Source organism: Tyto alba, unplaced genomic scaffold (assembly GCF_018691265.1).
Source record: "Tyto alba isolate M040663 unplaced genomic scaffold, T.alba_DEE_v4.0 Super-Scaffold_20000042, whole genome shotgun sequence".
NCBI lineage: Eukaryota > Metazoa > Chordata > Aves > Strigiformes > Tytonidae > Tyto > Tyto alba.
In genome coordinates this window covers 2,895,032-2,907,984 of record NW_024881293.1, presented here as the reverse complement: position 1 = coordinate 2,907,984, position 12,953 = coordinate 2,895,032, and the positions used below count along the sequence as shown (strand labels likewise).

At 37.1% G+C, this 12,953-nt stretch overlaps 2 protein-coding genes across 6 annotated transcripts in view; one reads left to right on the top strand and one right to left on the bottom strand.

Moving 5' to 3' along the window:
* LRRC38 (leucine rich repeat containing 38) overlaps window positions 1–1,551 on the bottom strand; it is a 71,594-nt gene extending 70,043 nt beyond the window's left edge. The window contains exon 1 of the transcript XR_004409243.2: window positions 1,437–1,551. The gene's annotated coding sequence lies outside the window, so the exon portion shown is untranslated. The remainder of the gene's footprint in view (window positions 1–1,436) is intronic.
* PRDM2 (PR/SET domain 2) overlaps window positions 1,442–12,953 on the top strand; it is a 74,847-nt gene continuing 63,335 nt past the window's right edge. For 4 of the 5 annotated variants that reach the window (XR_006165477.1, XM_042794095.1, XM_042794094.1 and 1 more), the window contains exons 1-2: window positions 1,656–1,746; window positions 9,285–9,358. Coding sequence is in view for 4 of the 5 variants with exons in the window: in XM_042794095.1 (XP_042650029.1) it covers window positions 9,350–9,358 (9 nt within the window). In the remaining variant the exon portion in view is untranslated. Of the gene's footprint in view, window positions 1,513–1,655; window positions 1,747–9,284; window positions 9,359–12,953 lie in introns of those variants that run through there. The other variant, XM_042794096.1, reaches the window with a different exon arrangement.

The window sequence follows — 12,953 nt, the reverse complement described above, 5'->3', positions numbered from 1 at the left end:
TGAGCTTTTCGGAAAACTTCTTCTAGAGCTATAATTATGTTGAGGAAAGTAATAATTTCTATTACTTGTGATTCTTTTGGAAAACCATATACTTAATAACCTTAAAGGTAGAAAGGTACATACTCTAGCTGATATGGTATGTATTTTGTTCTGGTTTTGTTTTCTCTGTTATAGGTATAAGGCTCTAACATATCAAATGGGAGCTTTGTTTTTTCTTAAATTAACTCCAAAACTTACACAGGTGTAATTAGTCTTTCTTATAAAAAGAAATGTTAATACAGCTAAACTAGAATTAAATTAATTTAGCCTAATAGGTTAAATTAGTTTAAACATATTTATATTAGGATTTGTTACTACTAAAATTAGAGGTTTCAAAACTGACTTTAGTATTCTTAAGCGACATTTAAAAATATAAAAATATCCTGAGTAATCCGGGTGGGAAGATCACTGTGTCCTGTTATGCTTTAGTCTGCTGTTGCTTGACAAATGTAAGTATTACTACAGAGGCATTCAAATTTTCTGGCTTCACAGTGTGCATTTTCATTACGCTTGAAATGTTATCTTTGTAGCTATGTTTGTTGGAAATTTGGTGTATTGTTTTAAAAAGCTTCAGTTTGACAAGAGTGGGTAGCCAGGTGATTTGCTTGGCCACTTGTTAGGGAAATCTTCCAGCTTTATGCAATGGGACTCCTCTATCCTGGTACTACGTAAGTACTTTGCGTGTCCGTGCTTATTGATAGTTTTAATAACTCCTTGATGTGCATGCACAATAAATGTGAAAGAAAAATCATCAAAGAAATGTAAGACGCTTCTGAACGTTAAACCTCTAATCCATATCTGTATTAATGCCTCCCATCTTGTATGGGTTTAAATCAGGAGGCTTTCCTTTGGAAAAATGGCAAATTCTCAACATTTCTATCTAAAAAAAAATAGTCCTAGACCAGGAGGATTACATTTCTTTGACGGTATTATGAATACAGAATTCAAGTGAGAGAGAAAATTATTTTACTCTTCAAACTAAAGAAGGGACACACTGTTATGCCCTGCAGTACGAATGCGAACATCTCCCAGGTGACTACGGGTCTTTTTTTTCCTCCCTCAGGTACTTGCCTAGAAATTACAGTGAGAAAAATTTGGTTTACTCGGGACAGCACAATATATGTGTAGCAAAAATGGGCCTCAGCTTGTCAGACTGCTAGCGCAAAGAAATCGCCCGCGCCTCCTCAGGGGGTGAGGATCTTTCCATTCATCACCTCCAGTTATTCAAGTAATTTCCCCTCAGCCACATTTTTTTTTTTTTTTCGTTTTCAGTCAGAGGCGAGGAAACCACCTCCCTGCAGAGCTGCACTACTACCAAGAGAAGAAAAATAGAAACAACAACAACAACAAAAAAATAATAATAAAAAAAAAAAAAAAAAGAAATAGGGAAAAAGAACCTGCTCTTCTCCACAGCTCATTGTCTGGGATGAGGGTGGTGGCTGGAGGCGGCGGTGCGGAGGCCGGCTCCGGCAGGTGGGGTGAGCCGAGGCGGTTTCGGGGAAATACTGGGGGTGAAACGGGAGCCGGGGGGCGGCGGGCAGGGGGCGGCCCCGCTCCGGAGGGGGTCCCGCGGCGGGGGGACCTGCCCGCTGGCCTCCCCCCAACGTCACTTCCGAGGCTGGAGACAAAATGGCGCCCGGACGGTGCCGGAGCTGAGGCCGCTTCGCGCCTCTCCCAGCCGGGCCCCGGGCGGCGGCAGCGGCGCGGGTGAGGGGGAGGCGGCGGGTTCCGCCGGGCTGCCCGCGGGCGCCGCCGCGCCGGAGGGCGGGACGGGGGCGGTGGGCAGAGCCGGGGGCGCGGCTGGGAGGGGGCCCGGCGCGGGAGGAGGGGACGGCGGCGGCGGCGGCGGCCCGGCCCGCCGAGGAGCCTCCTTCGGGGGGGTGGAGCCGCCCCGGGCCGGGGGCCACGGGGGAAAGTGGCGGCCGTGGGCGCGGGGTGGGCGGTGAGGGCTGCAGGTGCGAGGAGCGGTGGTGGGACTCGTGCCCCGTGGGAGCCTTGTGGAGAGAAAGCGAGGGTGCGGGAGGAGGATGGCGACAGGGGCCGGTTTGGAGGAGGGGGCTCCATCCCCTGGGCTGCTTTTGGAGGGCTTTTCTGCCGAAAAGGCTGCCTCGGAGGTGTCAGCTGGTGAAGCAGAGCTCTGTAACTGCTGCCAGCCTGGCGCTGTGAGACAACAGTTGTCTTCCAAACAGTTCGTAATACGCAGTCTTCCAAAGTTTTGGCAATTCTCACACCTTCACATCTTGCTGCAGATCAAGTGTCTGCCAAGCTGGTGAGCGGGGGCTTGGAGGAATTAATTTCAGAATTGGTTTCCTCTCTGGAGGTGTCCTTCCTAGGACATGTCGCATAAATCAGAGGTTTCTTCATGATGCTGCAGTGGTACTGTGGGGAAGAATGTTTGGGGTGAGAGAGAGAAAATTTGCATGCAAGACATTTAGGACAGCTCAAGAGTTCAAGTACATTTTATATTTGAAGCCAGGGCAACGTGTAGAGCATTGCTGATAGCCGTTTCATGAACGGGTAGCTGAAATCTTCAGGTGGTTTGAAGTTCATATGAAGCTGCAACATTTCCATTTTGAAATGGTAAAGAATACTTTAAATTGTTTTCAACTGTTGAAGAAGGAAGGGAAGGTGATGTAGTTGCACCTGCTATCTGATCATGCAGTGGCAACAGAAATATTTTTCTTATTTTATGTTTGAGTAATCAACAGTGGACAGCTCTTGAAAACAACAGGACTGCTTGCATTTCTGATGCCACTCCAGTTTGCTGTTCCCAGTCTGTGCTCTTGACTTTGGGCATGTTATTTAGATGCGAAGTCTTCTTCAGTTGATTCACACATACTAAGTAGATTAGGAGAAATGGAGATGTACAGCAGTGTGGTATGTAATTATTATGTTGTTGTCTTTTGACACTTGCCACATCTTAATAAAAATGATGTGCATGTTAAGAATTCAGGTATGCTTTCCCTGGTGTAGACCAAAGCGGCCTCCAGCTCTTCCAGCTGTGGAAACGTGTGATGGTGATAGCATTGGCACTCTTCATATAGAGAACCGCATCATTGATAGATGGGGGGAGTGACTTTTAAGAAACAAAAGAACTACTGGACTCGTAAAGACAGCAACGAGAACCATGGAGTTGTACCAGTTGGTTTTCAAGCATGTAGCTCCCAGGATTTGCTAGAGTAGAAGTGTCTCAACAGCCTGCTTGCCCATGTCACAGACCATAAAAATGAGGCCAAGTTTCGCTTATACTGAAACCCTAGTTCCGTTAAATAAAAGGCAAGTCATCACTTAGAATAAAATATCTTGGGTAGAAATGCCATGATAAGCATTGTGTTTGGAGATTCCTGAATTGGTGCCTGTTTGGTGTTAGGTATGGGGATCTGAAGAACAGCCTTCTTCCAGAGTAGCGTGGAAGATGACAGATGTCCTTATGGTATAACCCATCCTTATTTTTTGACATGAATATTTGCTTGAAAATGGAAGAGAATTAAAGCAGAAAGTCAAGGTGAACTGCTATTTTTCTGTAAAAACTAAAATGGCTCTTGAAGTCCATCCTTCAGTGCCGTGATGTCTCCATTTCACAGTTTTACAGAAAAGCCTTGATCCCTAGGGGTAAACAAATAATAGTATATAAAAAGGAGATCTGTATTGAAGCAGAGTCATTTGCTTACTGGTGGATATTGGAGACTGCTACTTGTATGTTTTTTATCAGGTATTCATAAACAGCTGGAGTTCATAAACTCATGCGTGTTGAATATCTGCATTGGCATACCTTTTTTAAGTACTGCAGTATATTTGCTGTTGAACTCGTTACCAGGATCATACATGGCCTTTCACATGCTACATAAAGACACCCCCTCACCTTCCCCTGGCAATGAAATAATTTATTTTACCAATATGGTTTTTCTCTGATTGTATTCTTTGATGAAAAATATTTCTTCTCTGCCTCTATATAAAGCATGCCTGTAGACAAAAGTGGGAGGCTGAGTCCTGTATTGTAAAAAGAAATGACTGAAATGGACTTCTTCCCGTAGTAGTAAATTGGCAATGTACTTGTCTCAGTAAATTTTCACTTGAATTTACTGTCTTTGGAAGCAGAATTGAAAGTAAGGACATTGAAATATTTATGTCTGATGATTGGAACGGTATTTCTGTGTATTGGCAGTTGTTAGAGACTTGTTACTTTCTGTCGACTTCTCTTGACTAGTTGCTGTTTAATTAATAAACTCGGGTTTTATTTTTGTGTTGGTGACTTCTTGGCTTATTTTCTTGGATATCTGACTCAACCTTTCTAAAATATAAAGTTTATTTAGTTACATGGCAGTAAGCAAAGCATTGTTTCTTAATGGACAATAGGTAGTAGATTTTAGTGTTCAGAAAGTCATTGTTTGCCCATTTTTTCTCCGTTCTTATTCTGACAGTCTTGGGTAACTGAAAATGTCGCTGCAATTAAGTGCCCATAGATAGCGCTTGTTGTTTCTATCAAATACATATTTTAATCTTTCAGAGTTAACGCAAACTTAATTTTTTGGTGGAGGGCAAGCTTTGTTTCACCAAATACATTGAAAATTTGTGGATTAGAGTATTTCAGTATTGAATTGAGAAAACGTAAATGTCCTGATGTTAAAAAAAATAAATCAAAATTTACAAAATCATGTGCTATAACTAAAAACTAAAACAAAGAGCCCTGCAGTATCCCAGCCTGAACCCCTTGTGGTTAGGAAAGCAGATTGTTGAGACTTTGAGGTTTTGTTCCTGATTCTATAATGAACATGTTTTTACCGGAGCAGTGATGTAATGCATATCTCTTTTTCAGCTTCTAAAATAGGATTGATACACTTATGCCTGTTTTTTCCTTTCTCTGAATTGGAAGCAACATTATCTTTCAAAGTGCTTTTTGATTCTGGGATTTTTTTAAAAAAATACATACAGAAATCATAAATATGGCTTATAAAATCAGAAGATAGACTATTTAGTAAAACCTAGGAATGCTTTCTAGGAGTACCATGTGATTTAGTTTGAAAAAGGCTCTATCTAATGTTGGTTTTATATAAAGTTACTTGCTCTTGTTTGCAAACTTTATTCCCAGAAAGTTACATTTTTTGTAAGGGAATATTTAAAATTCTTAAGCGTCAAATTCAGAAATAAGGTCAAAATATTTTTTGTTTCAAGTGTTTTGTTTTAGAGTGACCACCGTGTTCCCTTAAATACAAATGCCTGGTATATTCTTATCTAAGTAAATATAATTTGTTGCCTAACAGTGAGCCTTTCTAAATGCACTTTTCTGAAACTCTAAGATTATATGATGCAGTAGATCTTCTTTATCTTGTGTTTGTTTCCCAGATGCTTTAAAGTCTTGAGAAAGTGCATAGTATTTTTGTACTCATGAGATACAGTAGTAGGTAGTGGTTTGAAATAAATATGATTTGGGAATGCTTTCTGGAAATTAATTTTAAAAAATCAGGTTACTGTACTGGTGAATGTGCATCATTTTTCACTTAGAATCTTTCTTTATCTTTTCTTAGGGACTTCAGTGAATCTTCAAAGTTTACTGTGGTAGATGTTACTAACAAAATTCAGGGTTTTGACAGACGCAAGTATATGTTGCTGTTGAGTTTGGAGGAAAGGTTGAATCAAAAGCTCTGATGGAGCTGCCAACATGAGTTTTTCAAAGTACTAACGCAGTTGTAGACTATTGATAACTTTAAAACTGATTTAAATGTGGTGGTCTTTAAACTGAATATATCACAGTTCCCCTGATGACCAATCATTTTCTTTGGGGCTTTCCTGACAAATCTTGCATCGGACTTGACTGTGTAGCTAAAAAGTCATTAGCGTATGAAATGAGAGCCTGTTTCTGCTTGCAGCGATGAGAGTAAATACATTGTTGGTAGTCATTGATCATAAGGGGAACTAGTATTTATGCAGCAGTTGTTTCATAATTGCTTGTTTTTGTTGAACTTTGTGTACTAAAAGTTCAAACCCAAATTTAGTGGTACAGTTACTTTGTCTTCTGTTCTTACGTTATTTTTCATTTTCTAGTGATTGTACATGTCTGTATATAGTCTTAATTTTATCTTTTTTTTCCCCAGTTCAATTAATGTTTCTTTCCATTTAGTTGGCTTAATTGTTAACAAAATAGATAACATGGAGGAAGGAAAAAGTGGGGAAATATTTTCAGTCATTTTTTCAGTGAGAGGGCTCATACATGCAACTTGTCAGAACTGCAGGTATAAAATGTTAAGATGAATATGGGTGTTAAGTTAATAGCTTTATAAATACTTGTTGAAGCTTTTGGTTTACTGTTGCTTAATTTCTCATCTAATTATATTTTATGGTCAACTGGTTCCTCTGGTAACTTGCAGGTGAAAGAGTATAGAGTAGCGCAGTCTGTTAGGACTCTACCTCTAAACTATGTTATGTGGATGTTTAAATACATCAATGTGTTGAGATTTGTCATCTTCTAAGAAATACCATTGAGAGGTTTGGATATAACCAGTTCTATAAAAGCTGAATAAAGCATTTATAAAATTTGTAAAAATACCAGGTTTATTTTTTGTTTTGAAAATTCTTTGAAAACAATATTAATTCCAAGCAACATAATTTTGAATTAGTATATGAAATACAAGAAAAGTGTATTTTTACTGCGGAAATGGAACAAAATGTTAAAAGAAGTTTTTGACTGCTTTTCAAATTTTTGACTAATTTATTTAACAACTCGGGTAAGAAAGCTCAGCTTAGAGGAAGTTTTCAGCTTGACAGGGCTTTCTGTTAGCATTGTGCCCTTCAACCCATCACTTATTTGAGAGACAATAAGCAAATATCAATTTCTTTATGTTTAGGGGCTGAGTAGTGATGGTGTTGAATGTTTGCTTCTGTAAGACAATGCTTTAAATCCATATGTTCTTTACATATCTAGAGTTCTGAGTCAAATGCTCTTTTATTCAGTGTTGAAAATGGTGCATATATACACATAATGACTGTCATTTATCACAGTGTAACATATGTGCACTTCTTACAGTAGGTTTTCTAAATCACTTTCCAGAACCATGACAGAAAATGGTTATGTGAACAGTTAAGCCCTTGTCATTGAGGGACTGATAATCTTCAGTGAGAAAGAGGAGAAAATGTAGAGATAGGCAGTTGGAGACAATAACCACTTAAACTCCTGTGCTACACCCATAGTAGCTCATCAGGCTGTGCTCTAAAATCATGTCAGTAAAAGGTTCTTGCTTTTGTTGTCTTTACGTGAGTAATCATGTTTTGTTTTGTAGCCAAGTATAGAAGAATAAGACATTTGTTACTAAAGATAAGTTGTTTTTCACACTAGGAAATGTTTTGATACCTCTCTTGCTATCCAAAATATTTCATTTATAAATTGACATTGTGTGGGTATTGTCCCAAAGAACAATGAATAAGAGCACTGGATTTTTCTCTGTTATTCAGGTCTCATCTCAAGTACAGAAGTTTATAGTGACTCCAGTTTTTGCCTTTTCTTTAATCAGCATTTCCATGTGCAAAGGTGCCTTTCAGCAGATGACAGGCAGTCTATGGATCAAATTTCAGAAACCATTAGCCTAAAGCATTTGAGTAAAAATGTCTGAAGTAGAAATCATATTTGTCAGGGTGGGAAATGAGTTAAGATATCAAGGCTGAGGGAAGTAAACGGTATGTGGAAGATGTGTGAGAAACAACTGCATGCTAATGCATGAGAAATTTAGAGCCAAAGGGACATTATTGTCATGGCAAGACTTAATCTCAGGAGTGATTAACTAGTAATGAAACCTGGGGAGCATTCCCTGCTTGCTCCGTAGTTTCTTAGTGTTAGCCATGTTCTCCATCAGTGTTAGCAAAAATTTAGAAAATCAGATGGTTGGCCTGTAACATTCCTAGAAATTGATGTGTATTGGACAGACATACTGAAATAAGTTAGCAGTTATAATCATACATTCCAAAAGGAATGCTTTTCCTTCAGATGTTTAAAAGCTCGTGTTCAGATGGAGCTCCTTACCCTGTGACTGATTTTTGCTGGGAAACTGTAAATCCCACAGAACCAGTTGCAGAACTGGAGCTGAAATACAGATGTTTCATCTGTTTTTCTAAATGCTAATGTAGAAGGAAAATATCAGAACAAAAGGAGTTAATCCTGGAAGAGCCGTATATAATAGAAATATTCTTTCAAAGGAAGTTTTTCCTTTTCTTACAAATTTCTTAAGCAATGCAACAACTGTATGAAGCTTGGCAGTATTCACTGTTGTTATGCACCACTAAGAATTTATACAGTGCAAAGATGTGAAGGATTATATGAAATATATTTGGACTATATTTTGATTGTATTTTAAATTAAAAGTTAGTATTTATATGAAGTACTTAGTAAAAATCAGTTAATCATTGTTATAATAAGAAAACTAAAGAGAGGGAAGAAATAGCAGTACTTGAATAAAGTGCTTTAAGTGGTTAAGTACCAGTTAACCTCCAAAACAGGGTATTGTTCATTTATTGAAAATTCTGTATGATACCAGGAAGGATAGTGTTATCTAGCAATAATGCTTTTTTGTATGTTTTTTTTTTTTTTTGTTAAAGAAATCAAGTGAGTTGATGTACTAGACTATTGTCACTGTACTAGACTAGATTAGATATGGCATCGTTCAGATTAGTTTTGTCTTAAATCATGAATTTCCAAGTTTGATGCCTAGATGAACTACAAAACTTTTTGAAATCTCAGGCTTCTGTTAAACACGAATGCCAAATGCGTTAGTGTAATAAAATACCTTCATAAAGAACCCAACTTTAAGGAAGAATTTCCTGTTTCTAATACAGGAGAGACAAGACTCAAGTGTGTGCATTTTGTTAATTTGAAAACCACTTAAGGTCTTTCATAGTGCTTTGATATTAAATTTGAAGAGATCTGACTCCCAAAGTTCTTTAACTACTCAAACTCAAACAAGCTAACTTGTTTTAAAAAGCAAATGAAACAATCCTACTTGAGCACATTTCTGTTGCATCATCCATTAAAACTGGGAGAAAGATTAATGACAGATCCATTTTGAAATTATTCATATAAATTTGAGCTATAATAACAAAACTATAGCTTGGAGCCGATTTTTTTTTTTTTTTTTTAATAAAGCAATATGCTGCTTTGTGACAAATGCTGTAGGAAGAGAAACTACAGGTCTGTGTGTACTTTCAATTCAGTGTAAATTTGTAGGTAGGTACGTGTTACAATTGTCTGTTTTTCTTTTTAGGGCTCATGTAATCAAAGGAGTTTCTTTGTTGTGTGTATCTTTTCAGAACACAACAGGAATTCAAAATGAATCAGGTGAGTATAAATGTAAGACTTTATCAAAATACTTAGATGTTAGAACAGTTAATGATTAATAAGAAAAGCAAATAATCCACTAAAAAAGAAATGTTCTTTAAAATCTTAAGTCTCATTAAATTTAATAAACCTCCTTTCTGCAATGTGAATGCTTGTGAGATTTATTTTATTTAATGGATTTAAGTTTTTTGTATGTGAGTTCCCTTTAGCAGCATGTAAGTTATTACTGCTGGCACCTCTTATAAGAACACCTCTCCAGAAAAATCTCTTTCACCCTGAGGCTTTTGGTAATAATTCAGCTCCTTGTAAAAGTGGCTTGAAAACTGAAGGCTTCCATTTCTTTTTTAACCTTTTTTAACCACTTTACCATTTTAAATGTGCAGTGAACAGTCTGCCACAGAAATAGTTTGATCAGGTTTCACACTTTTCTGGAACACCAAGTGTTTCCTCTAGAATCAAGTGAAAAGACTGGGAAAGTGAATTTGTTTTGTGATGCAGTACTCTATGATTGCAAGAATATCTTGACTGGAGGGTGTTGTTTTAATCAGTGCCAAGTGTATGTGATTTTATTTTGCATTTGTCTATCCAAGTAGAAATTGTACATCTGTTTGTCTATCATGCACAATTGTATCACTTGAAGTTACTTATGGAAAAAGTGCATGTTGCCTTAAATTTTTCTCATAAGTATTTCTCTCTTTGGATGATCTTACAAAGTCCCTTTGGCATGGGAATGTTAACACAGGATTTCTACTGAAGGAATGCCGTTTTTAATTTGCTAAAAAAGTCATCTATGAACAGAAGCTTTCTTAGCCAAAAACAAACACGGTACACAGTCATGTAAATATTTTGTATACTTTTTTATTGATCCCTGTACCTAATGCGTGCTTTTATTGCCCTTTGTGCCCTTATTTGAGTAGCAGCAGCACTGAATACAGTTAGCACTGAATTATATTCTCACTGAAGTTATAGAAGTATATACATGAGTAATTACAATGTGAAATGGGTTGGTGGGATGTTTCCTGTTGTTTTCTTCCCCTGATTTAAAGTAAAAAAACTTTAATATATAGGTGTGTATTTGAAAAGTAAAAAGGAAAATATAATCTCTATCAGAGCCTTGAAATATGTATTGTAAATATACATATTTTTATTATACCTATACACAAATATAAATTATCATATATATAATAAAAATAACATTTGAATGATCACACTTCTAAGCATTAGTAGTCTAGTTTGGGGTAGCTAGGTTAACTATTGCTTCAGAATTCATTTCTACTGAGGCTGGAAATTTTTTCACCTGTAGGGTTTGTTTTGAATGCACTCAGTGACTTGAAGCAAACAGCCTATTGCTCTGTCTGCCTGAGTAATAATCTTGCTTTGTTAGCTGTTCTGATAAGCTTTGGATTCTCCTAAAATTCTGAAAGCTGTAGGTCCTAATAGTTAATTGGTATCACTGACGTCCTTCCCATTTGTGTGTCCATGTCCCCTCGTGTCCTGTCTGTGTTCCCCTGCCCCGATCTATTTCTGGAATTAGGATTTCTGTCCTGTACCAAAACAAAGTCTTCATCTTTCTTACTGGGACTGCTAATATTGGTTACGCAGTGCTGTGATGTATGTTATCTTACAATTGAACAATGAGATGACCCTGCCTCTAGGAATAGTTACAATAGCTTAGAGATCTTCTTGGTGTTCCTGCCTTTCACATTTGGTTTCCAAAGTGTACAGAGCTCATACGGCTTTTTATTGTTCGATTACCATTCATTTTAAGTGTGTATTCAGCATCAACCCTGTGGTGTTTTTTCTTGCAGTGCCCTTGTCATTTCATTCACTGTTGACAAGTTGTAGTGCCAGGTCTGTATAAGAAATGTTGTTGCCAAACATCTTTCAAGTGTTCTGTTCTCATATTTTTTTTTTTTTAATTCTGCTTATCTCTGCTTTTAGTGTGACTTCAGTGACCCTGAAACTAATTGGGCTATTGTTAATTTGGTTTATATTAAAAGACTGCTAGTTTTTTTGTTTATCCCATAGAAATCTTGAAGTAGCAAAGGAGAGTCTTTTCATAAATACTTTGATATGGCCTTCTTGTGGTAAGGAGAAGGATTAACAAAACAAAAAAAAAAAAAGCAGCTGTTGTTGGAATTAATATTTTTGGGTTTCTTGGAAGATTGCTTTCTCAGGATAGACAGTATGTGTTCTCTATCAGTTTTAAAGAAAGATCTTAATTTAATACGTAAACTAGTTTATCATTATATGCTGAATAGTTTATTTAAAAAAAAAATCCAAGCAAACATGGGATTTTGATTGGTAGCATTTCCTGCATCTCAGTCTGCATTAAGATGTAGTAGGAAGAAGGTTGTGTGCCACCTGAAAAACAGTATGGGCAGTTATGTAAAAAATGGTGAGGCATATGTTAACAAATTACACCTACAGTTGTACTAAAACTCCCTCCTGCCATTCCTTCTGAATTTTTCAATTATTTCCAATATATCTTTAATTTTCAAGCACACACAGTGTAACTGTGGCCAAGAGGGGTAGCCAGATAAGGTTCTTGGACAAGCAGAGACCTTTCTGCTTCCGATTTACCCCTATGCTAGCTGACTGTTTACATCAGCAATCTTCCTTAGTCACTTCATCTCCTTTTCACAACTAGCTCTTCTAACTTCTCTGCCATGTCTCTCTTCAATGGCATTCTTTCTTTTATCTTTTCATTCATCTTAATCCTATTTCCCCCAAAACATGACACTAACTGAATGTTTGTCATTCATTACACCCTTCAGGATGACTTTTTTTCCTTTTCACTCTAATCTGATCATCTGTAAAGCTACTGTTTCTACTCTGCTTAAATACTGCTTGTAACATTGTAGTCTAATTTGTGGTTGGTCCATAGGTACAATTATATTGAAAGTGGCTTGTTTCATCAGTGTGTTGAAAGATACTGTCCAAGTCATTGGACTCTGAAATTTATGCAAACAGGAAAAGATAGTTTCGGTGAAGGCACCCCTTCAGCCCTGAAGTGATTTTTTTTTTTTGCATTACTCTTAAGTCACTTCACCCCTGCTAATTTGAATGCTAGCAATGTAATATTTCTGATGAACTTCAGAGTAAGAAGCTTAAAAGTGAAAAAGCTTTATGTGATTTTTGTATTCAAAATTGCAGTCTTGGAATGAGTGAAGAATAGCATATTAGAACTTCAGTTAAATGCAAAAGTTGGTTTAGGACATGCACCAGTACACTATCCTTATCAAGAGGTGAATTTTTAAAATAGAAAAAACAATTTAAATGTGATTGTTAAGTGTTGGTGGAAAAGTGACTGAAATATAGTATTTCTTCATTTGGTAGACAAACGTTCCTTGGGGACAAGTTGTGATCTGGAAAATGTTTTAAGTAGCTACTTTTAAATTGCAAATAAAATGAGATTGCACTGATTTGACTGAACTAAATAGTTGTTTATTTTACTGTATAGTATTTGGTTACTTATTACCATTCGTTTGAGGTGTGAAATGTAATGTTATATACTAGGCCACATCCAGTTTTCTGGTAATTGTGAAATCCATTAAAATATGGCAGGTGTTGCATGAATCTTGAGTACTGTGTT